The 24,272-nt window shown below is 46.0% G+C and overlaps 1 protein-coding gene across 1 annotated transcript in view; it reads right to left on the bottom strand.

Moving 5' to 3' along the window:
- The window catches only part of fer1l6 (fer-1 like family member 6), a 113,214-nt gene extending 90,029 nt beyond the window's left edge, over nucleotides 1-23,185 (bottom strand). The window contains exons 1-15 of the mRNA XM_083638767.1: nucleotides 23,049-23,185; nucleotides 21,044-21,132; nucleotides 20,503-20,608; nucleotides 19,164-19,218; nucleotides 16,747-16,878; nucleotides 15,999-16,061; nucleotides 15,677-15,758; nucleotides 13,106-13,262; nucleotides 11,091-11,277; nucleotides 10,636-10,737; nucleotides 9,976-10,066; nucleotides 9,626-9,743; nucleotides 4,995-5,223; nucleotides 4,564-4,672; nucleotides 241-475 (exon numbers count right to left, since the gene is read on the bottom strand). Of these exons, the coding sequence (XP_083494893.1) occupies nucleotides 241-475; nucleotides 4,564-4,672; nucleotides 4,995-5,223; nucleotides 9,626-9,743; nucleotides 9,976-10,066; nucleotides 10,636-10,737; nucleotides 11,091-11,277; nucleotides 13,106-13,262; nucleotides 15,677-15,758; nucleotides 15,999-16,061; nucleotides 16,747-16,878; nucleotides 19,164-19,218; nucleotides 20,503-20,608; nucleotides 21,044-21,132; nucleotides 23,049-23,083 (1,790 nt within the window). The 5' untranslated portion in view covers nucleotides 23,084-23,185. The remainder of the gene's footprint in view (nucleotides 1-240; nucleotides 476-4,563; nucleotides 4,673-4,994; nucleotides 5,224-9,625; nucleotides 9,744-9,975; nucleotides 10,067-10,635; nucleotides 10,738-11,090; nucleotides 11,278-13,105; nucleotides 13,263-15,676; nucleotides 15,759-15,998; nucleotides 16,062-16,746; nucleotides 16,879-19,163; nucleotides 19,219-20,502; nucleotides 20,609-21,043; nucleotides 21,133-23,048) is intronic.
- Between the last annotated feature and the right edge of the window lie 1,087 nt (nucleotides 23,186-24,272).

Genomic DNA, 24,272 nt, shown 5'->3' with positions numbered 1-24,272 from the left:
GAGGCTGAGGGAGAGGGAGAGAGAGGAGAGAGAGAGAGACTGAGGGAGAGGGAGAGAGAGAAGAGGGAGAGTGAGGGGAGAGAGAGACTGAGGGAGAGTGAGAGGGAGACATTGCACGCAGCCGCGCACGCCATTAGGGGCAGGCAAGGCCACGCGGGCAGCCGAGCTGCGCAGCTACAACTTTCAGTATCACTTCCACAGCTTCCTCTGTCAAAGCCCGAGCTAACCCACTCGTCTCACCTGTTTCCCTCGATGATGATGGGTTTGTGGGGGTCGGTGGTGGAATGGGACGCCCGGGACACATGGTGCTGGTCTCTGGCCAGCAGGGGGGAGGAGGACGAGCAGGAGCCGGTGGGGGAGGGGGAGCGGGCCATCCAGTCAGGGCTGCCGGATGCCCTGGTCCTCCCAACACCTAACGCACTGCTGCTGCTGCTGCCGGGCTGGCCGGCTGGCTCCACCACATTACCATAGTTACCTGGAGGAGGAGGAGGCAGAAGAAGGTGGTAACAAAACGAAAAACAAAACGAAACAGGGATGGACAAGCCGGTCTTTATTGTTACAAATCACCACAGCGCATGCACACACACACACACACACACACACACACACACACACACACACACACACACACACACACACACACATGCTGAGTGGCGCTGTGCAATTTTTTCTCTCTGCATTTATCCCATCCTTCCTCCAGGGGGCAGCCAGGAGCAGTGGGCAGCTCCTTCACTGTACAGCACCCGGGGCTCACAGTAGCCAGCCGTAGATATGATAAGCCAATCAGAATCGAGTATTCACCCAGACCATGGTATAAAAGTCGTTAACGTCCGCCCGCCAAAGAGGCATAACAGACATATGACGGACTTCCGTAACAGCCCGGCCAATCAGATTTCACCGCAGGCTTCCTGATGGGGGAACCCGGAAATTTTGACTTGTGATTCAGACCCTCCGTTGCTGGAAGCATGCTGACGTAACATGTTGGGTCTGACCACGTGAGACGAACCAACTTCAAGGCTGCAGCTGCAGCTGCTCAGGTAAAACACTGTGTGAACAGCACAGGTTAAACTGCTCCAGGTAAAACACTGTGTGAACAGCACAGGTTAAACTGCTCCAGGTAAAACACTGTGTGAACAGCACAGGTTAAACTGCTCCAGGTAAAACACTGTGTGAACAGCACAGGTTAAACTGCTCCAGGTAAAACACTGTGTGAACAGCAAAGCTGCTCCAGGTAAAACACTGTGTGAACAGCACAGGTTAAGCTGCTCCAGGTAAAACACTGTGTGAACAGCACAGGTTAAACTGCTCCAGGTAAAACACTGTGTGAACAGCACAGGTTAAACTGCTACAGGTAAAACACTGTGTGAACAGCACAGGTTAAACTGCTACAGGTAAAACACTGTGTGAACAGCACAGGTTAAACTGCTACAGGTAAAACACTGTGTGAACAGCACAGGTTAAGCTGATCCAGGTAAAACACTGTGTGAACAGCACAGGTTAAGCTGCTCCAGGTAAAACACTGTGTGAACAGCAAAGCTGCTCCAGGTAAAACACTGTGTGAACAGCACAGGTTAAGCTGCTCCAGGTAAAACACTGTGTGAACAGCACAGGTTAAGCTGCTCCAGGTAAAACACTGTGTGAACAGCACAGGTTAAGCTGCTCCAGGTAAAACACTGTGTGAACAGCACAGGTTAAGCTGCTCCAGGTAAAACACTGTGTGAACAGCACAGGTTTAAGCTGCTCCAGGTAAAACACTGTGTGAACAGCACAGGTTAAGCTGCTCCAGGTAAAACACTGTGTGAAACAGCACAGGTTAAGCTGCTCCAGGTAAAACACTGTGTGAACAGCACAGGTTAAGCTGCTCCAGGTAAAACACTGTGTGAACAGCACAGGTTAAGCTGCTCCAGGTAAAACACTGTGTGAACAGCAAAGCTGCTCCAGGTAAAACACTGTGTGAACAGCACAGGTTAAACTGCTCCAGGTAAAACACTGTGTGAACAGCACAGGTTAAACTGCTCCAGGTAAAACACTGTGTGAACAGCAAAGCTGCTCCAGGTAAAACACTGTGTGAACAGCACAGGTTAAGCTGCTCCAGGTAAAACACTGTGTGAACAGCAAAGCTGCTCCAGGTAAAACACTGTGTGAACAGCACAGGTTTAAGCTGCTCCAGGTAAAACACTGTGTGAACAGCAAAGCTGCTCCAGGTAAAACACTGTGTGAACAGCACAGGTTTAAGCTGCTCCAGGTAAAACACTGTGTGAACAGCACAGGTTAAGCTGCTCCAGGTAAAACACTGTGTGAACAGCAAAGCTGCTCCAGGTAAAACACTGTGTGAACAGCACAGGTTTAAGCTGCTCCAGGTAAAACACTGTGTGAACAGCACAGGTTAAGCTGCTCCAGGTAAAACACTGTGTGAACAGCACAGGTTTAAGCTGCTCCAGGTAAAACACTGTGTGAACAGCACAGGTTAAGCTGCTCCAGGTAAAACACTGTGTGAACAGCACAGGTTAAGCTGCTCCAGGTAAAACACTGTGTGAACAGCAAAGCTGCTCCAGGTAAAACACTGTGTGAACAGCACAGGTTAAACTGCTCCAGGTAAAACACTGTGTGAACAGCAAAGCTGCTCCAGGTAAAACACTGTGTGAACAGCAAAGCTGCTCCAGGTAAAACACTGTGTGAACAGCACAGGTTTAAGCTGCTCCAGGTAAAACACTGTGTGAACAGCACAGGTTAAGCTGCTCCAGGTAAAACACTGTGTGAACAGCAAAGCTGCTCCAGGTAAAACACTGTGTGAACAGCACAGGTTAAACTGCTCCAGGTAAAACACTGTGTGAACAGCAAAGCTGCTCCAGGTAAAACACTGTGTGAACAGCACAGGTTAAACTGCTCCAGGTAAAACACTGTGTGAACAGCACAGGTTAAACTGCTCCAGGTAAAACACTGTGTGAACAGCACAGGTTTAAGCTGCTCCAGGTAAAACACTGTGTGAACAGCACAGGTTAAGCTGCTCCAGGTAAAACACTGTGTGAACAGCACAGGTTAAGCTGCTCCAGGTAAAACACTGTGTGAACAGCACAGGTTAAGCTGCTCCAGGTAAAACACTGTGTGAACAGCACAGGTTTAAACTGCTCCAGGTAAATCACTGTGTGAAACAGCACAGGTTAAGCTTCTCCAGGTAAAGCACTGTGTGAACAGCACAGGTTAAGCTGCTATTCCCTCTGTAGCTTAGCTTGCCACATTATTGTTGAGATCTAACCGGGCAAAAGGGATTTTGAAACTTATGGCCGCGTTGAAAAGAGACTGACTCAAAATGGTGCTGGTGTTTTGTGGCGTTTTGAGGCTGACAAACGTTGCAGCAGCAGCAGCGGCCAGGCTTAGCTAACAGCTACGTAGCTAGCCAGTTAACGTGCTCAGCTCGTCCTCAGTCATCGAATTATCAAATATTCCATTTATAACTAACTTTTGAACTTGAGCACAAAATTAAGTTATTTGTCAAAAAAGGCGAACAGTTTGGATAGTCAACATCGTCAGGACACGACTCAGAAACATAATGAAATATCTTAGGAGGGGGTCTTTCAGTACATTTAACATCAGAAAATTACTTTGGCACTTAGGTACAATAAATGTCAGATACTTTAAGTTTAAGATTTTTACTCGAGTAATATTCTAATAGGTAAAATGGTAAATGGCCTGCATTTATATAGCGCTTTTATCCAAAGCGCTTTACAGTCAGTAGGTACATTCACCGATGGTGGCAGGTTACCACGCAGGGTGCTGGCACACCAACGGGAGCAATTTGGGGTTCAGTGTCTTGCCCAAGGACATTTCGACATGCAGACTGGAGGAGCCGGGAATCGAACCACCAACCTCTTTTATCCAAAGCGATTAGTGGACGACCTGCTCTACCTCCTGAGCTACAGCCGCCCCAGAACAAGAATAGGTGACTTTAATTTCTACCAGTCATTTTCTGCTAAGATATCTGTACTCAAGTGTGGCTTTCAGGCGAGTATGTGTGTGTGTGTGTGTGTGTGTGTGTGTGTGTGTGTGTGTGTGTGTGTGTATGCGTGCGTGTGTGTGTGTGTGTGTGTGTGTGCATGCACGCGCGTGTGTGCGTGCGTGTGCATGTGTGCATGTGTGCGTGTGTGTGCGTGTGTGTGTGCGTGCGTGCATGTGTGTGTGCGTGCACGCGCGTGTGTGCGTGCGTGTGCATGTGTGTGCATGCACGCGCGTGTGTGCGTGCGTGCGTGTGCATGTGTAAATGGTAAATGGCCTGCATTTATATAGCGCTTTTATCCAAAGCGCTTTACAATCAGTAGATAGTCTACATTCACCCATTCATACACCGATGGCGGCAGGCTGCCACGCAGGGTGCCTACACACCATCGGGAGCAAGGAGGGTTAAGTGTCTTGCCCAAGGACACAACGACAGCAGCTGGGAGGGAGCGGGGATCGAACCACCAACCCTTGCGTCATTGGCCGACCCGCTCTACCTCCTGAGCTAAAGCCGCCCCCATGTGTGCATGTGTGCATGACTCATGCATGACGCATGTGTGCATGACTCACCCAGTGAGAACTCAAAGATGATTGGCTTGTCTCCGATCTTCCTGTCAATCATGGTGGCTTCAAACACGGCTCCAAACAACAGGAAGCTCTGGCCGTCGTCCACGTCCAGCTGCACACACACACACACACACACACACACACACACACACACACACAGACACACACACACACACACACACACACACACACACACACACACACACACACACACACACACACACACACACACACACACACACACAGGTCTGGCTGTTATGTGGTTTTATATCTTTCCTTTCCTATAACTTTCCTTGTCTGGAACACATTTTTCAAAACTTCCATGATATTCCAGAAAATTCCATGACCAGAGTGAAGCCTGTCCATTCACTCACTCACTCACTCACTCACTCACTCACTCACTCACTCACTCACATTCTCTCTCCCTCTCTCACCTGAGGGGGAGTGTCTACAGGCAGGACCTCAGCTCCCACAGCCCTCCCTCTCTCCTCCTCGGTGGCCCCCGCTCCCCCTCCTGCTCCTCCTGCAGGGGTCTTGACCTCCTTCCCTCCGCTCTTCCCTGACTTGGTGTCTTTCAGAGGTTTGACCAATCGGCCGAGTTTGGACTCTGAGCCCGTCCCTCCTGATAGGATCTCCACAGTCAGCTCCAGGTACACCCGCCCCCTGCAACAGCAATTCATTCATTCATTCATTAATCCATTCATCCATTCATTCAGTCAGTCAGTCAGTCTCTTCCAGGTAGATGAACCCCTGATATCAGGAAGGATTACAGAGATAATTTCCTACTTACTTATACAGTCTACTTGTTTAATGAATTCATTAAAGATCCCCTCCACACGTTTTAAGATGTATATTGTAGCGTTCCAGGTAATCCAGGTATTACCTGTAATGTGATGTGCAATAGAAGTGTCTAGATCGCACCTAGGAACTAATGTATGTGGGTGTGTTCCTAGGGGAAACGGGGTATATAGGACCAGCGGCCGCAGGCCGGAAGTCAGTCAAGCTATGGAGTGAGCGAGACCGGTTGTTGTGTGTAGAGCTAGCGGTGTGAAGCTAGCTGCTAGGAGCTAAAGGAGCCTGTGAATAAAGACCCTGTACCAACTACAACTCTCCGTTCCTTGGCGTATCAGCGATACGTTACATTGGTGTCAGACAGTAAAGCGGTAGCACCTCTGATTTCGGTCGAGAGGGGAGAGAGTGAGGAGGAACGGCGGAGGAAAAGTTGGAGATCAAAGGCTCGAGCGACCTAGCAGTAGCAAGCTAGCTGTGTGAGCTAGCTGCTACGAGCGCCACGTGTGATGGTGCGCTTAGAAGAATGCCTGTCGGCGAACGGGAGAAAAGAAGAGCTGACGACGGGGATCAGCTCGGTGCTGGCGGGCATGGAAGCCCGCTTGATGCAGGAGATCAGACGGCTGTTGGAGGCGACACCAGCCTGGGCAGAGGGGCTTATGGAGCTGCTACGAGAGGTCGCGCAGCACGGAGAGAAGCGGACGGAGGAGCCGCAAAGACTGTGTTGGAGCTGTGGAGAACCGGGCCACAAGGCGAGGTGGTGCCGAGATGGTTCCGGGAGACGGACCGGGCTTGCGGAGCAAAGGTACTGGGGACAGCAGGGAGCCTGCTGGGCATGCGGTGGATCGGGACACATAGCTAGAGAGTGTCGAGAAGCTGTCGGGGACTGGAAGACAGCGAGAGAGGAGAGACGTGCAGGCGGCGGACAGGTGAGGCTTTGTTGGACTTGCCAGTCGCCTGAACATTTAGCTAGAGACTGCACTAAGAGTGCGAACGCTGGAAGAGACACACAGCCGGGGGAGCAGCCGGAGCAACAGCCAGAGGAGCAGCGGAGTAGCGGAGCAGGGGAGCAGCCTGAGCTACAAGCAGCGGAGCAACGGGGCAGTACACAGCCGATTGTTCTGGGCAGGAGAGTGACTGTTGAGCCGGCCCAGGCTAGCTGCTCTGCATACCAGCCGGTAGAGGGGGACATCATCATCAGCGACGAGACCATCAGGAGAGCGGGGATCGTTTTGAACAGCCAGAGGGAAGTGAGCGACATCACCTGCAATGCTGTTACAGTCGGGGGAGCGGCGCTCGTGTCCCCGGGGGAGCGAGAGGGGTCAACGCTGGAGGAGCCGGCCCAACCAAGCCGCTACACAACCCCCACGGCTGCACTGCAGAAAGTCGAGGTGGAGATCGACGCCGATGGTGTCCGCCCTGCTGTCCTCAACACGCCGCCCCCTGGGGGAGCGGGACGGGAGGACGAGCGAGTGCAAGAGGTGGACCTGACAGACGAGGACATAGACGCCATCATGGATGTCGACGAGGAGGAGTGGAAACGCAGACAGATGGAGGACGCGGAGATCGGTCCGGTGTACGGGTGGGTAGCGGCCGGACGCCGGCCCCCTGTGGAGGAGATTCGCACGTGTTCCGGTGCCACGAGAGGACTGTGGAACATGTTTTCGGACCTGCAACTGGGTGGAGATGGGGTTTTAGAGAGAAAGTGGCACGGGAAGAGCGGGAACCAGTGGGTTGTACCCAGCTACCTGCGGGGGTTGGTGCTACGGGGGACTCACGGGGGCTGCGGCTGGAAGGGTCATTTCGGGCCTGAAGTGACACTCCGCCGGGTTCGTGAACTTTACTACTGGGGCAAACACAAGGAGGATGTGCGGGACTACTGCCTTAGCTGTGTCGACTGTAATGTGCTTCAGGTGGGACAGAAGCTTTAAAAGGGGGGATGGAAATTGTGGTTTAAATGAATGTGTAAAGAGAAAAGAGGGAATGTAAATGTTGGGGCTTGTGTTAAGTGAAAATGTTGGGGGAAAAGGGTGCTAATGGGAAGTAACTAAATGATGGTGGGAGTGAATGCAAAATTAAGTGGTGTTAAAGAGAAGGGCTATTGGAATGGGAATGTGAACGGAAATGTGGTTTGAATTTAAAGGAATGGAAAAGAGGGAAGAAATGAAAAGAAATGCAAATGGTAGTGGTGGAACGAAAATTAAGAAGTGTGCTGAAAAAATAAGAGCCTATTTGGGGAAATGCGAAAAATGTAGTGTTGGTGTGTTTTGGTACAGGGGGATATGTGTGGGTTGTGGGTGTCAATGTGGGCATTGACTAATGTTGGGTGAGGAGTATGTAGCGTTCCAGGTAATCCAGGTATTACCTGTAATGTGATGTGCAATAGAAGTGTCTAGATCGCACCTAGGAACTAATGTGTGTGGGTGTGTTCCTAGGGGAAACGGGGTATATAGGACCAGCGGCCGCAGGCCGGAAGTCAGTCAAGCTATGGAGTGAGCGAGACCGGTTGTTGTGTGTAGAGCTAGCGGTGTGAAGCTAGCTGCTAGGAGCTAAAGGAGCCTGTGAATAAAGACCCTGTACCAACTACAAATCTCCGTTCCTTGGCGTATCAGCGATACGTTACAATATATAAAATACTTTACTTTGACTCATAATTTGTGTCTGAGCTGATATATTTTTTCACAAAAAAGTAAATGATCTTGTTAAAATCTTTAAAAAGAAATCTACTCCACCTTCATAAAAAAAAAATCCAGAATCTATAAATAAGCAAATATATTTCATTTAAAAGTTGAATTGCTGGACTGGACACAGTCTCATTGTGTGTGCACTGGAGGCTTCACGTATCCACATTACTATTTTGTAAGTTGAATATGGGACCAGGATTGGCTTCCAAACTTAAAAATGGATTTTCACTGAGTTCAGAGAAACCTTCCACTTTCAGCAAACTCTGCACGGACATCATTCTCGACAGTGAAGATCAAACATCCAGCCGGCTCACATGCGTACGATGGAGCCGACGTGGGTTCGAATCCGACCTGAGGTCCTTTGCTGCATCGTCCCCTCTCTTTCTCCTCACCTGAGGTCCTTTGCTGCATCATCCCCTCTCTTTCTCCTCACCTGAGGTCCTTTGCTGCATCATCCCCTCTCTTTCTCCTCACCTGAGGTCCTTTGCTGCATCATCCCCTCTCTTTCTCCTCACCTTTCCTGTCTGCCCACTACCCCCCCCCCCCCCAAGTCTTAAAGAAAACATCCAACTGAAGGAACAAGAAGAAAAACATACTTTTGAGTGGAGGGGAGCTTTAATAAAAAGGTTTAGTCAGTTAGTCAATCAGTTAACTACTTTGTCAGTTGGTTAATTAGCTATGCATAAGTAGTTGCATATGTATTCATATAAAAATTAGTTAGTCGGTTAGTTAGTTTGTTAGATTGCCAATCCGTCAGTAAGCCACTCTTAGTTTTCTTTTCTTAGCCTTTATTTTTATATAGGACAGTAGGCAGACAGGAAAGGTGGGGAGAGAGAGAGGGGATGACATACGGCCAAAGGACCACAGGTCGGTTTCGAACCCGGGCCGCGCCGCGCGAAGGGCCGAGCCTTCGTGGTATGCGTGCTACCAGGTGAGCGACCAGGACGCACATTTAGTCAGTTATTGAAGTTTTCTTCCCCCCCACCCGATTTTTTTTCCCATTTTTATCCTCCATTAGTGCTAATTTAATTTATTTATCCTGGTTGCTGCTCCATCCTCTGCCGATCTGGGGAGAGCTGAAACTAGCTCCATGCTTCCTCCGAGACATGGGCAGTCAGTCAGCCGCTTCTTTTCACCTGACAGAGGAAGCTTCACTGGTAGGACATAGCACGTGGGAGGTTCACGCTATTCCAACCAGTTCCCCTCCCTCTGAACAGGCGCCCCTAACGACCAGAGGAGGAACCACATTAGCAACCAGGATATTGCATGTTTTGGTAAAGGGGGTTCCTATATGAAGGAAACCCCCGGGAGGCACGGGGAGAACATGCAAACTCCACACAGAAAGGCCCTTTTGACAACCCCACCCGGGCGGTGGGCACTCGAGGACATGCAGACGGGCACGCATTCCTTCAGTGTTCACAGCGTCCCAGGTGGGAATCGAACCCAGGACCTTCGAGCTGTGAGGCGACAGCGCTACCACTGCACCACCATACCCCCCTAGTTATTGAAGTTTATCCATGTATTGATTCAACATCTTCTGTCAGTCAGTCATTACTATCACTATGCTAATTATTATCAACATCCTCATCCACCTGTAGGACACGCCCTCTCCGATGCCCTCATTAAGCTCCAAAGAGTCATCAGCCAATGAGAAGTTACGGGCGGAGCCATACAGGTTGATCCAAGCTGGACCAAAGGTTGGCAAGAAACCTGGAGCGGCAGAGAGAGAGAGAGAGAGAGAGAGAGAGAGGAGTAAGCAAGAGCAAGAAGAAAAAAGAGACAAATGAAAACTAGTGTGAAACAATATAATATAATATAATATAATATAATATCTATAATATATTATATATATCATACAATATAAGCATCCAACCATTCTCTCTCCCTTCCATCTCTCCACCCCTCCCTTCTTCTTTCCTTCTCTCCCTCCATCCCCCCTCACCTCTGTCTCCATCCTGTTCGTTGGAGATGCGTCTCAGGTCAAAGAAATGGGTTCCTATGGCAACGTCGCTCATGCTCCCCTCATCCCAGACCTGAGAGGAGAGAGATGCCAGAATGAGATAATATAGATGATCAGGCGTTAATGGAATCATTCATGACCTCGTCGGTCATTATCCGACTTATATAGGTTCTCATGCAATGGAAACGTTGTTCACTGCTCCAGGAAATAGGACGAACCTTACAGTATATGACTTGGCAATGTGAGCTAATCTAGTCCGATCAGCTCATAGAAATAAAGCTAAAGTTATGCTAACCAGTTTCAAAGTCAATAACATTGCATAGGGTTGACAAACAGTAAATATAATATATCATTTGACAGTATGTTTAACAATAAGACTAGCTAGCTACCCAGCCATGTCATTGTCCCCAAATCTATATCAAGATTTTCCACAAACAAATAAGATAGGCCTTGTGTAGCCTACTGTCGGCCACAGCCTAAAGTGAGATGATGGCTTATGTGTTCAGTATTTACCCAGACCCAGAGGTTTAAGATCGCTTATGTGTTCAGTATTTACCCAGACCCAGAGGTTTAAGATCGCTTATGTGTTCAGGGTTTAAGATCATTTCATTTCATGTTGATGGTGGTGAAATGTGTAAGAACCTGAAGCTTCATTCTTTGACACAGCGGAGGGAACATCTCTGTGAAGACGATCTGCTCATTCCACACCGGGTCTGCTGTCGACCGCTGGGTGGATGTACGACCCTGGAGAAGAGAAGACAAGACATGAATAGAAGATTAGAAGACAAAATCAATGTTTTTTTCTCCTCCTGTGTGTATCTTATCTTATCTTATCTTATACATAGACAATTTTGTACACGTTTTGCCAGCGAGTAGCGAGTAGTGTAGCCTATTTGTTTTTAGTAGCGACCCCAACACTGACTATTGTACAGATAATAAGGGTAAAGAATCTAGCTTGGCTGGGTTTCCCAAAAGCTTCTTAGCGCTAAGAAGCTTCTTAGACCCTTCTTAAGACTCCATGGGAGGGGTCTAAGAAGGTTCTTAAAGCTAAGAAGCTTTTGGGAAACCCGGCCCTTGTCGTTTCACTGTGAACCCACCACTTGTTTGAAGAAGCTGACCACTACATATGGGTCTATGAGCGCTGTGTTGTCGCCTATGAAGGCCTTGGTGACGTTGGCCATGATGCTGGAGTTGTTTCGGGGAAGGCCTTCAGCTCGGTACACCTTCACGTAGAAGCGAGCCCAGGGCCGCTCAGAGGGAAAACCCTCCGGCACCAGCAGGTTCCTGGGAAGGACGACACGGTGACGCACAAACTCAGTTAAACTTAGCTCATCATGATTTCTAAAGTCTTTCAGCAGGTTTGTCATAAAGTGCTTTACAGGAAATGGTCACAAATAACAAAAAAACAAGCAACTATTTAAATACCTTTAAGACGTGGAGAGTAGAGATGTCAGTATTGCTTGAAAACAAAGTGTCATCTGCATATAATGAGATGTAATGACTGTGGCTATGAATCAAAATTGGGGAGATAGGGATATTATATCTAATGGCTTGTGCGAGTGGTTCAAGGGATAAAAAGAATAAATTGGGTGAAGGTGGATAACCTTGTGAATTAAAGGGACACTTCACCCTAAAATCAATGCTGATTTATTTTTCACATGATCTCACACATACGAAAACTGTAAACAATTTCGCAGGCATTCATTTAGTTTTAGTTTATCGTTATTAAGAGTCGAGTTGATCAATGACATCACTGGTACATCAGCTCCGGTGCTGATGGTCTGGAAGTCAGTCACATGCTTCCCCAGCCTTAGCCCCCGTTCACACAGGACGCCGAAGCAGCGCTCATCCTACGCTCAACCTACGCTGATCCCACAAGTTTCACATAGGCTTGGCTTGTTAACAGGCGAGGCCGTTCACACCACCTGCACACTGAAGCCACGCTCACGCCTCGCTCAAGTGATCATTCAGGATTCACGCCTAGTCCAAGCGTGACGCGTGCTGAAGCCGAGCATTGATCTGTCAAGCCAGGCATGAAGTCAATGGGAGTTTGTGGGCGGGTTCAAGGCGCCAAGTAGTCGCTGAGAGGAAAAGAGAAGGCTTCTTGTGTGAACGGCTCAGCGTGAGCCTGCCTCAAGCTTCTGTTCTGCTTATGTTAGGCGTCCTGTGTGAACAAGGGCTTACCTGCTGCTTCCTGTTCATTAGGAAGTCTGTGGACCATCTGAGTCGAGAATGCCCAGCTGAGAGAGCTTCTCCTGCAACAAGGTTGTGTCAGAGGCTGAGGTCAAGTCCACAAATGGGACCCTGGCATAGATTCCTGTGGTGTCCAGGTGCTCAAGAATGAAGTGGAGGACCATGTTTATCGCATCATCTACAGACCTGTTGGCTCTGTAGGCAAACTGCAGGGTGTCAAGGAGTCAAGATGGATTTTAGTTAGGACAGAACAAGGTGCTCGAAGAACTTCATGACCACAGAGGTCAAGGTGACAGGTGTGTAGTCTTTCTTCAGAGGTCAGGGCTGTGTGGTCTGTCGAAGCAGCAGCAGAACTCGTGCAAGCGGCTGGCTAGATGAGTGTTATCAATGGAGTGCTTGGCAGATGGTTTGTAATGTAGCCTGTGATCTCCAAACAGAGGCTGAGTCTTTGTCCCAGACCTGCTGCTGGAGACGCTGGGAATACAGGCACTTAAGCAGCTCTTACCGCTTCATCAAACCTTTGCTGTTGCAGCTCTACAAAAGCATCAAAAGCCAGGAGGAGATGGTTAGAGCCTGAACACGTTGGAATCGAATTGGTCCTCTCATTCTTGATTGTTTTAACTACACCATCCAATCAGGTGGCTTTCATGGAGATCAAAGGCTGTTCCTTACTGGAGAAAGGGAAAGACTCATTGGATAGTTCCACTTAGAAGTTGGACGGTTTGCCTTTTCATAACAATTCTTCTGTTTAATATTTACACACTAACAGTTGAGCTTCATACGAGTGTCATCAACAATCACACGTATTGGGATGCCTTGATTGCTCAATGGGTTAAGGCAAAGTAAACAGATGTTGTAGGTTCAATTCCAACTCACAACCTCTCTCTCATGGCATTTAGAAAAAAGATAGGTCGTATACTTGTCTATCTGCTCCTCTGCGTCGCTGGCTTTCTGTCCCGGCTGCACAGCCTCTCCCTTCCCCGACACGCTGATGTCACACTTCACATAACCTTTAACCCCGGTGCTGAGGTCACCGGGGTTGGTGAGCGTTGCCCACTTATTGGTGAACTCATGACCTTAGAGAGAGAGAGAGAGAGAGAGAGAGAGAGAGAGAGAGAGAGAGAGAGAGAGAGAGAGAGAGAGAGAGAGAGAGAGAGAGAGAGAGGAGATAGTTCAAGTTCAAGTAGTTTATTTGTCATATGTATAATACAATGCACAAATACAATGAAATTCTTTATGCTCTGAGCACCCTCAGCCTTACACACACAAGGACATGGTCGCAAAGACTGACAGAAAAAGGGTGTAGACCTACATAACTATGTAGGCTACACGTGATACAGACATGTCTGTACACAGTGCGTGTAGACCTTAGTAACCTTTGGGTAGGGAAGTGAACGAGTAACACTCTTTGTTATCCTTTATAGTTAATTTATTATTTATTTATTTTATTTATCCTATAGTTAACTTAAGTTATCTTTTATTTATCCCCATGGGGAAATTCATCCTCTGCATTTGACCCATCCTCGACTAGGAACCTTCCTAGAACTAGGAGCAGTGGGCAGCCGCAGTGCAGCGCCGGGGGACCAACTCCAGTTCTTTCGCCAGTGCCTTGGTCAGGGGCACTGACAGGAGTATTAACCCTAACATACATGTCTTTGATGGTGAGAGGAAACCGGAGCACCCGGAGAAAACCAACATGCAAACTCGGAAAAGAAACACAGAAAGGACCTGGGACGGACCGGGGTTCGAACCCGGGACCTTCTTGCTGTGAGGCAACAGTGCTAACCACTGACCCACCGTGCCATCCAAGAATTACTCCTTCAAGAATGATCATTGCCGTTCCCTTGAGCAAGTCTCACTTGACAGAAGCAGGCTGCTGGACTAAGCTCTACCACTGGTGCCGACCATTTGTAACCTGCTCTGACAAAATCAATCACAATGACCCCGTAACACGTTTAGAGTTGTATAGACTGTTGGAAAGAGGGGAATGTGAGCTTTCTGGTGATGTCAAAATGATCATTGTACTCCAAAGATTGAGTGAGATACATCCCTTTATGTTTCCAAACTATGTTTTTGAGAAAAAGGTCCTCAAAGTTTGACAAATGGGGGTCTGCGGACCCGCAGGGGTACGTGGCACTTTGCCAGGGGGTCCGCGAAAGGTGTTCAGGTAAAAAAAAAAAAAAATGCTACATGTTACTTATTCCTTCTCAAACTACTTCCTACATGGTGATAGTCTATCAAAATATCTTAGCTGTCATTGATTGTGTTGCATAGTGGTTTTCTGTACTGTTGACAAATTGTGATATTGTAAGTCGATTTGGACAAAATAAAAGCGTCTGCTAAATGACGTAATGTAAATGTAATGTAATAAAAAAAAATATATATATTTTTTTTTTTGCAAAATCTTCATAGCTCAACGAAAATAGTTTATGCTTTAAATCTAAAATGGTTCATGGATTACATTCTAATAACAAACCTATCAAATTAAAAGTCAAGCACGTTACCGTGGAAACAATTAAGCTTAGCCCAAAATCACAAATCAGAATGAGGGGGTCCCCGGTATATTTTCTATCTTGTAAGGGGTCCTTGGCTGATCAACATTTGAGAAACTCTGCTATAGAGAGCCAAAGTGGAACGTCACTTCCTGCTTCAGCACTGTACCAGAGATTTTCATCCGGCATTTATTTTCCCATCAACATTTCGTAAAATGCTTACAAAAAGAGTTTTACTGGTTCAAACCAAATGTTACAGATATATTTAGAAACAGGAGAGATCGCATAACATTTCACTTGGGCCAAAACGTTAAAAGAAATGCGGGTTTGAAGAAAATATTTTTTCGATGTTGTTTTTTAAAGTTTTGGTCCGAGTGAAATGTTCTATGGTCTCTCCTGATTATAGCGTTAGCTGAACGTTTGGTTTGAACCAGTAAAACTCTTTTTATAAGCATTTTACAAAATGTCTATGGGAAAATAAATGGCAGATGAAAATCTCTGGTACAGTGCTGAAGCAGGAAGTAGGCGGTCACTTTGCCTCTCTATTAACAGAGCCTTTTTTCCCCGCTAGCCCAGAGTGAGAGTAACACCAGCCAGACTCTCTCCTGTGCGGGTACAGTGCGAAACGGAGTCTGGCAAGTGAGACTACTGAACCCCCAACTGGTCCAGTGGTCTCAGTGGAATCAGTAGAAAACCGTGGTCTGTTCACCTTCCCTATAGGTCAATAAAGGCAGCGGTGGGTGTGGTCGGTGTTCATCAGTGTGTCAGTTACCTGGCTTTTTTTAAATTAAATTACCAAATACAAACAGAATAAAACATGAATTCACAAAGCACAGACAGCAATACATTATATCACGAATAACGAACATGTCAATTCACTAAACAGACAGAAGGACAGTTTACAAAATAGCAATCGACACACAAGAGAGTCACCCCATATCTGAGCCCTACTACCCCAAAACCAATTTACAACTCTAAACTCTAACTGTGTCAGTTACCTGGCTGTTTGTAGACTGTCCCTACATCCAACTTAAAGGAGCCAATACAGAAACTCTTAGACAACATCTTAGAGTGCATCACCTGGGGAGAGAGAGAGAAAGAGAGAGAGAGAGAGAGAGAGAGAGAGAGAGAGAGACAGAGAGAGAGAGAGAGAGAGAGAGAGAGAGAGAGAGAGAGAGAGCATCTCCGGTTTACTTTCATATTCCAATATACACATACCTACAATCTAAAGTAAATAGTCTATGCGACTCACAGACTTTGACTGCCAAGAATACCTCCTGACTCAAGATGATGGCTTTGTGGTTTGATGTTTCTACTCACCGACAGTGTGATGACTTTGTCGAAGAACACCTCTTGATGGGCGAAGAAGTCAAACACAAAGTACTGACGGAAAGCAGAGAGAGAGGAGAGTTATAGATTTATTCATGAAGAACAGGTTTATCACAAAATGCTGCACTGCACACACATCCAGATGAAGACGAGAAGAAAGAACCTGTTCTTTCTGATTTACTGATCTTTGTCATTGTTCCTTTTTTTTTTTTATTGGTTGTGGACTACTTTGTAACTTTGTTTTAAAAAGTGCTATAAAATAAATATGTGCATTTAAATAGTTATATACAGTATGTATGTATGTATGTATGTATGTATGTATGTATGTATGTATGTGTATATATGTGTGTGTGTGTGTGTGTGTGTGTGTGTGTGTGTGTGTGTGTGTGTGTGTGTGTGTGTGTGTGTGTATGTATGTATATATATATATATATATATATATATATATATATATATATATATATATATATATATATATATATATAATATATATACACACACACACAATACACTAGTTATTAACTTATTAATGAACCGTTTGAGGTGTGCAAATGACAGATCAAGACCTGTCGGTGACTAGCCATCAATCATTACATCATTTTGTATTCAGTAATATAATTCTACTGATTTAGTACAATCAGAAACAACTTTTTGTTGTTTACATATTTCCACCTACTGTCAATGCGTGCATCACTGTCTCTCTTCCTACCTCGTTGTAGAAGGGGGCGTTGGTTCCTACCTCGTTGTAGAAGGGGGCGTTGGTTCCTTCTTTGACCGTCGTCTGTTTCTTCTCATCTCCGATCTCGATCACGACACTGGGGTCGATGTTCTCTCCCACCAGCTGCTTGGCCTCGGTGATGTTAATAGCAATCTGACAGACAGACAGACAGACAGACAGACAGACAGACAGACAGACAGACCCCAGTTGACCTGAATTTAGCTGGGAAACACTTGAAAGATCCCCTCAAAGCAGAAATCAGTTTTTCTTCCTTCTTGTTCCTTCAGTTGGATGTCTTGGGCTTCACTGAGCAGAATGATGTCTGTGCGAGCGAGAGTTTGACACCAGAGGTCTGTTTTCACAATCATCTGCTGAAAGTGGAAAGTTTCTCTGAGCTCACTGAAGACGCCATTTTCAACAAGCATGATTTGAGACATCACGAATACTGGAGCCAATCCCTGCCCAGTATTCAGCAGTTAAAGCCGTTGTTTGTATGCTGTGATTGGCTAGTTATGTTCTAGATAACCCTGATGGGTTGATTTGGAATTTTGAATGAGGCGGGGAAGTCATTTTAAGGATTTTAACAAGACAATTCACTTTTTTTGTGGGAAAAACCATCAGACACCAATTATTATTCAAATTAGTAGAGTATTTGATATGCATGTTAACACATGACTTTAGGGTCTTTAAAGGAGAACTTACCTCCAAAACACTTTTTTTCAGCTTTTAACCAATTTATATGACTTTGGGGGTGATGTGTGAAGAATTCTGGTCAGAATTTCCACATTTGACACCAAACTGTTGCCATTTTACCATTTGTATCATTTTTCAGCAGCATAACTGGCATAAGCGCCCTCTAAGGGTCGAACACTGCTTTTTTTTTTTTTCTCAAATGAATGGGAGATTAGGGGCACACTGACGTCACAGTGCCCCCAAAGACTATGGGATTTCAAGATAATTACTCCCCTACTTCCCCTGTACCCTTTCGGCTCCTCAGAACTCCAAGCCTATATTCCTATTGAAGTTTGCTCTTAAAATACTGAACCAAACGTCCTCAAAGTTGGCACATGTCTTAATTATAGTTAGTTTCCCGCTGAATGTGTCACTATCTTACCTGGATAAGCTCGAATGATGATGTATATACTATCAGTCCGAGTTGGAAGCAGCTGTCTCCAGCCCAGCGAGTCGTACTGTAACCTCATGCACTAGCGCCAAGCTCCGGGGGCGCGCGCCCTCCACGTTGACTCGTGTGTGTTTTGCTGCTGTCGTCCTCTCAAGGACGACACACAGAGCTGCTGCACTGACTGCCCGGAGGGAGGGAGGGGTTTATTGTGTGTTTGCAGCAATCAGCTCCGAGAGCCCAGCATCAAAGTGAGAGCCTCACTTTCATCCTTCCGCAAACAAATCTTATCGCAGCGCACATGTAAAATATAACGCTATACTACGACGTGACAACGTGACAAAGCTGGTCTAAACACATCGGCTACTATAATAACGTCACTGTGTACAAGCAACGCCAACTTTTCAGGAAAAGTCAGCAGAGCAGAGCGACTGGGGACTGGGGGGGGGGGGTTGACTCGCTGTGTGCTCAGGCAGCGGGGACGCGCGGGCAGTGAGAGGCGGGGGCTTTGAAGAGGAGAAGAGCGGGGGAGGAGAAGAGCTCTGCGCTGCCTCTCCTGCGCCCTGAGAGGAAAAATGCTGCTGTCATGCTGTAACTTTCAACAAGAATCACGAAAAGCCCCAAAACGCAAATTAAAAACGGATTTCATTGCGCGGTTTATCGCTAGTTGTACGAGGGAATTACGTGGAGAAATCTCGCATTGTGTTACCCCAGAGCGGGGGGTTTGTCCTATTGTGCGGTGTGCTGCTGTAAGGAGCCCATGTCACTTTGCTCTCGTAACGTAGTTTTGACACCTGCCATAGAGATACATGCAGAAAAATAATTAAATTTCTAGTTCGCCACTGAATTACCAAATTGATATAACTATCAACAATTTTGAGCAACACTCTTTCCATACATGCCACCAGCGTTGGCTAGTTGTTGATATTTATAAAGATATTGCCCCTCTCAAATAAATTATTTTTGAGGCAGTAGGCGAACTGTAATGGCGTCGATTTCCGAAAAAAAATCTGGACTTGAACACAGCCAAAGAGTCCAGTATAGACAAGAGCATATGTCATTTCTTGGTTTTTTCCATAGGTATTTTCAAATCACTGTTCTAATACATATCTAGGGGGTAAGTCCTCCTTTAAAGATGGTTGTGAGAGTTCTGAGATTCAGCCCACTGCAAAAGATTGGTTTAAAATGTATCTTTCAACATTTAGGGGTAATAAGTAAGACTTTTACTCTGCCACAGCACAACATGGGGGGTTAATCAGGTTGTTGATGGTATGTCAGCTGCTTTCAAACATGTAACATCAGATAGCATGTTGTTTACCTGGAAGCTCTGCGCTTTCCTCTCGCTCTCCTGGATCCGCGTTTTTAGTTTGGCCCTGAAATATGGAGTAACATAATGCCATATAACATAATAACATAACATAATGAAATATGGAGTAACATAATGCCATATAACATAATAACATAACATAATGAAATATGGAGTAACATAATGCCATATAACATAATAACATAACATAATGAAATATGGAGTAACATAATGCCATATAACATAATAACATAACATAATGAAATATGGAGTAACATAATGCCATATAACATAATAACATAACATAATGAAATATGGAGTAACATAATGCCATATAACATAATAACATAACATAATGAAATATGGAGTAACATAATGCCATATAACATAACATAACATAATGAAATATGGAGTAACATAATGCCATATAACATAATAACATAACATAATGAAATATGGAGTAACATAATGCCATATAACATAATAACATAACAGAAATATGGAGTAACATAATGCCAGCATTGATTCATACTCAGTGATGTTTTGGTCTTAAGAGGATGGACTTTAGTCATAGACTCTAGCCATCATCATAATGCTAACAAACAACCACCAACAAATCAGTAAAGTATGCTTTTAGTTTCCTAAAATATCCTTCATTTAGTTAAGATAACTAACTTATCAATTTTTTAATATTTACTATCCTGTCTACTCTAATTTTCCATCATAAATATTTATATCGGCCTAGAATGAAGGGTGAACTATGACCTCCACTTGGTGATCAACCACCAAACTGTTTACACAAAAGCATTCATTTATCATCTTTTCACTTAAAAATATTATCCTAGAAATGAGTGCGCTTCACGCGTTCATTTCTGGTGCCGTTCTGAGCATGCCTAGTGCGCCGTGCGGTGCACCCCTCTGTGCGGTGCACCCCTCCGTGTGGTGCACCCCTCCGTGCGGTGCACCCTTCCGCCTTCGTTATCAACAGCATGTATCCCCCAAATGTCACAGTTTCAGGAATGAAGAAGATGGACCACCGCATCCTGGAGTTTTGAAAAATGACTTTGGCCTACCCAAAACACCAGTCCAGTCCCTGTCACATATATCCTACCATATCGTATGGTACAGCATACTGATACTGTACAGTACAGTATTGCAAAATATCACATTATAAGAAGCAATTAATACATTTATCAACAGTCTGAATGTTTGATTGTTATTGTCAAACTGGGTAATCTGCCTCCTGGAAAATACCTGCAAGTTATCAATCTATCCAACAAGACATTCTGTATCTCTATAGATGATCCTGGACCAGTTTAGTTCACTCTGTAGCCTAGCTCTTCCCTCCTACCTCTTCTTCGGTGGTGTTATTCTGGTTCTGACAGCAGAACTTCCTGGTTGATCTTCAGCGCTTCCTTCTTCCAGCAGAGAAGTGGACTCGAGCTCCGCATCACTGTCTGCACACACACACGCACACGCACGCACACACACACACACACACACACACACAAACACACACACACACACACACAAACACACACACACACACACACACACACGCACACACACACACACACAAACACACGCGCACACACACACACACAAACTGTGACTGTTTGACAAGGGCTCGTCCAAACCAGTCACACAGCTGGAGCGCAGGGCATCAAGCATCGCTGTTACATTGTGTGTGTAGGTGTGTGTGTGTGTGTGTGGTGTGTGTGGTGTGTGTGTGTGTGTGCGCGTGTGTGTGTGTGTGTGTGTGTGTGTGTGTGTGTGTGTGAGGTGTGTGTGTGTGTGCGCGTGTGTGTGTGTGTGTGTGTGTGTGTGTAGGTGTGTGTGTGTGTGTGTGTGTGTGTGTGTTTGTGTGTGTGTGTTTGCTTTCCAGGCCTTACCCACGGCTCCTCTGTTTGCCAGCACCAGGCCTGTGTTGACTTTCTTCTTCTTCTTCTTCACTTTCAGGCCAAACATCCCCTTAGCCTTCCTGTTCACAGTCCAACAAAAAGACTTTCAATCAATCAAACTTTATTTATACAATCAAACTTTATTTATACAATCAAACTTTATTTATACAATCAAACTTTATTTATACAGCATACATTTACATTATACATTTGCTACACGAAGACGCAATGTACAGAAAGTGAAATCAGTTTGCAATTTAAAATAAAAGGACACACAGAGAAGGGAAAGAAACGGGAAAAAAAGATCTACATCTATAGGACGAATCAGCGTGACGTCACTTGCCACCCAGAAATGCGTAACCCCGCAGCAGTTAACTAGTATGAGTTGTGCCAAACAAACATTAATATCTCACAAACTATACATCACATCGCTTATATTTTGACATTCTGAGTGAGAGCAGAATTAGCTCAAGAGTTTGATGTATAATATATGCATGTCGTGTTAAAGTTGTGTGAACTGTCGCAGTTTTTAAATTGTAAACACAGTCAGCCAGCTAGAGTCAGACGCTCAAACTCAGGCTCCATACATACACCTCAGTTTGTGGCTCCAGTAGGAATCGAACCTCCAAACGGTGTAATATATCAGGGCTTTGTCACACACCTGTGCGTATGTATGATACGCATACGGACACACCGTTAAACAAGCACTCTTCCCCTTCCTTTCCCCAACCATGCAAGTGGTTACCAGTGCCTAAAGCCAACCCCCCCCCCGTGTCTAACGCTAACCTGGAGACCCTTCCCCAGTGCCTAAAGCCAACCCCCCCCCCCGTGTCTAACGCTAACCTGGAGACCCTTCCCCAGTGCCTAAAGCCAACACCCCCCCCGTGTCTAACCCTAACCTGGAGACCCTTCCCCAGTGCCTAAAGCCAACACCCCCCCCCCGTGTCTAACCCTAACCTGGAGACCCTTCCCCAGTGCCTAACCACCCCCGCATGCCTAACCCTAACCTGGAGACCCTTCCCCAGTGCCTAACCACCCCCGCGTGCCTACCCCTAACCTGGAGACCCTTCCCCAGTGCCTAACCACCCCCGCGTGCCTAACCCTAACCTGGAGACCCTTCCCCAGTGCCTAACCACCCCCCCGTGCCTAACCCTAACCTGGAGACCCTTCCCCAGTGCCTAACCACCCCCCCCCCCCCCGCGTCAAAAATTAAATCACATGGTGATTTAACCCCCCAATTCCAACCCTTTGATGCTGAGTGCCAAGCAGGGAGGCAAATGGGTCCCATTTTTATAGTCTTTGGTATGACTCGGCCGGGGATCGAACTCACGATCTCCCAGTCTCAGGGAAGACACTCAGACCACAAGGCCACTGAGCTGGTATGTAAATGCTGTAAATGACTGGACCAGGAATGACCAGGAATGACTGGTCCTGGTATGTAAATGACTGATAACCTTTGCTTACAACATGTATGTAAATGATAATTGTAAATCATTTTGCACTGTGACCTTGTAACACTCAGCTTTTCTTTTTATCCATTTTATGTAAAGCACTTTGAATTGCCTCTGTGTATGAAATGTGCTATAGAAATAAACTTGCCTTGTTTATTCTCGTTATTATTTATTATTATTATTTATTATTATTATTTATTTCCTAGTTTCTCATTTTCATTCAAATCCTTCTCTTTTTGTTTTACCATTTGTGCTCCAACCTACGCCTCTTTTCTTTGCTGCAGTAATGATCCAATTTCTCATTGGGATTCAATGAATTTCCACCTTTTTTTTAAAGACCGCATTGTGATATAGACTTCTCTATTTCCTAAATTTTTATTTTTATTCCTATTCCCTAAATTTCTATTTTTATTCTTATCTGCCACTCCTCTTAATTGGATCTGATCTTACAAATGGATGTTGTCAGCGAGCTAGAAGCAGCAGAAGCGTCAGGTCAAACAGTGCAGTTTGCTGTGTGTCACGGATTTGGAACTGAAGAGGCTCACCGGCGGTGGGTGGCAGGACTGTCAACAAGATCCATTCCTTCACTGATCTGGTTTCACAGCGAAAGATGCTCGTCCTCAGAAACAGCTTTCCTCCGGTCGCTCTTCTGACTTCTTCTTGTTTTGTGGTGTTTGAAAGTGTCAGAGGATTCAAAGACAGATAACACTGAGGTCTCCACAGACACACTGATCACTCTCTGTCCCTTTCCTCCTCCTCAACAACTCACCTGTCCTCCAGAAATGTTCCGTCCCAGCCCCTCTCTCTCTCATTGGATATGACTGTAAAGACGTCCCAGCCCCTCTCTCTCTCTCTCTCATTGGATATGACTGTAAAGACGTCCCAGCCCCTCTCTCTCTCTCATTGGATATGACTGTAAAGACATCCCTCAGGCTCCCTCTCTCTGTACCTTCTCTCTAATTCCTAAAGAATAACTTGATCTTGACTTTGGGTCTGGGCTCCTCCCTCCTGGCTCTAAAGAAAACAATTAGCTCCTTCCTCGTCCCTTGTTTGCCTTGTTGTTGCATCTCCAGCGGTTGGTTCAGCGTTGTGTTGGTTTGTGGTTTAGCTGAAGGGACCGGCCCTTCTCGCTCCATTTGGACTGAAGAGCCAGATCACATGCTTCACAGAGAAGTCCACGGCTACGTTCCGATCGGCAAGTCCTTCCCAGCGAAGTGGAGTGCACAAGGTACAAGGCCGTGTTAAATAAGGTTGCTAAATACACTGTGAAGTCCACTTCGCTGGGAACTACTTACCCGATCGGAATGCAGCCGTATTATGTTCTGCTCGGTTCACTTCCTTCCTTTGGTTCAGTTGGTTTGTCCAGGTGAACATTGACCCTTGACCTCTGGTGGCACCAAATAAGTGTCAGAGTGTCAGTCTTAAACTGAGTCCTATCATGCGTTCCTTTATCGCAAAATAACTGGGATGTGGAGGCTAAATGACATCACATCCGTTTTGTTAGCGTTCCATTTGCAGAAAACTTGAGCTGGGAAGTTCACTGTTCATTGGTCAGATCCAGTCGGTAGCCAGGCTAGCCATTGTTAGCAATAACAATTGACAACATGGCATTTTGCGGCATTTTGCGCATACAAACACTGCAGCCTCATGTCCACACAGATAGAAGTTAGGCAGTGCTGTGTGTACAGCTGATTTAGTGAGACACAAACAAAACAGAAGTGCTAAACAATATTACTACGATTACTACTACTGTTGTTGCGCGGCGCAGC

This window comes from Poromitra crassiceps, assembly GCF_964638095.1.
Source record: "Poromitra crassiceps genome assembly, chromosome: 6".
NCBI classification, from domain to species: Eukaryota; Metazoa; Chordata; class Actinopteri; order Beryciformes; family Melamphaidae; genus Poromitra; species Poromitra crassiceps.
The sequence above is the reverse complement of the archived record's forward strand: the minus strand, read 5'-3'. Positions and strand labels throughout refer to the sequence as shown.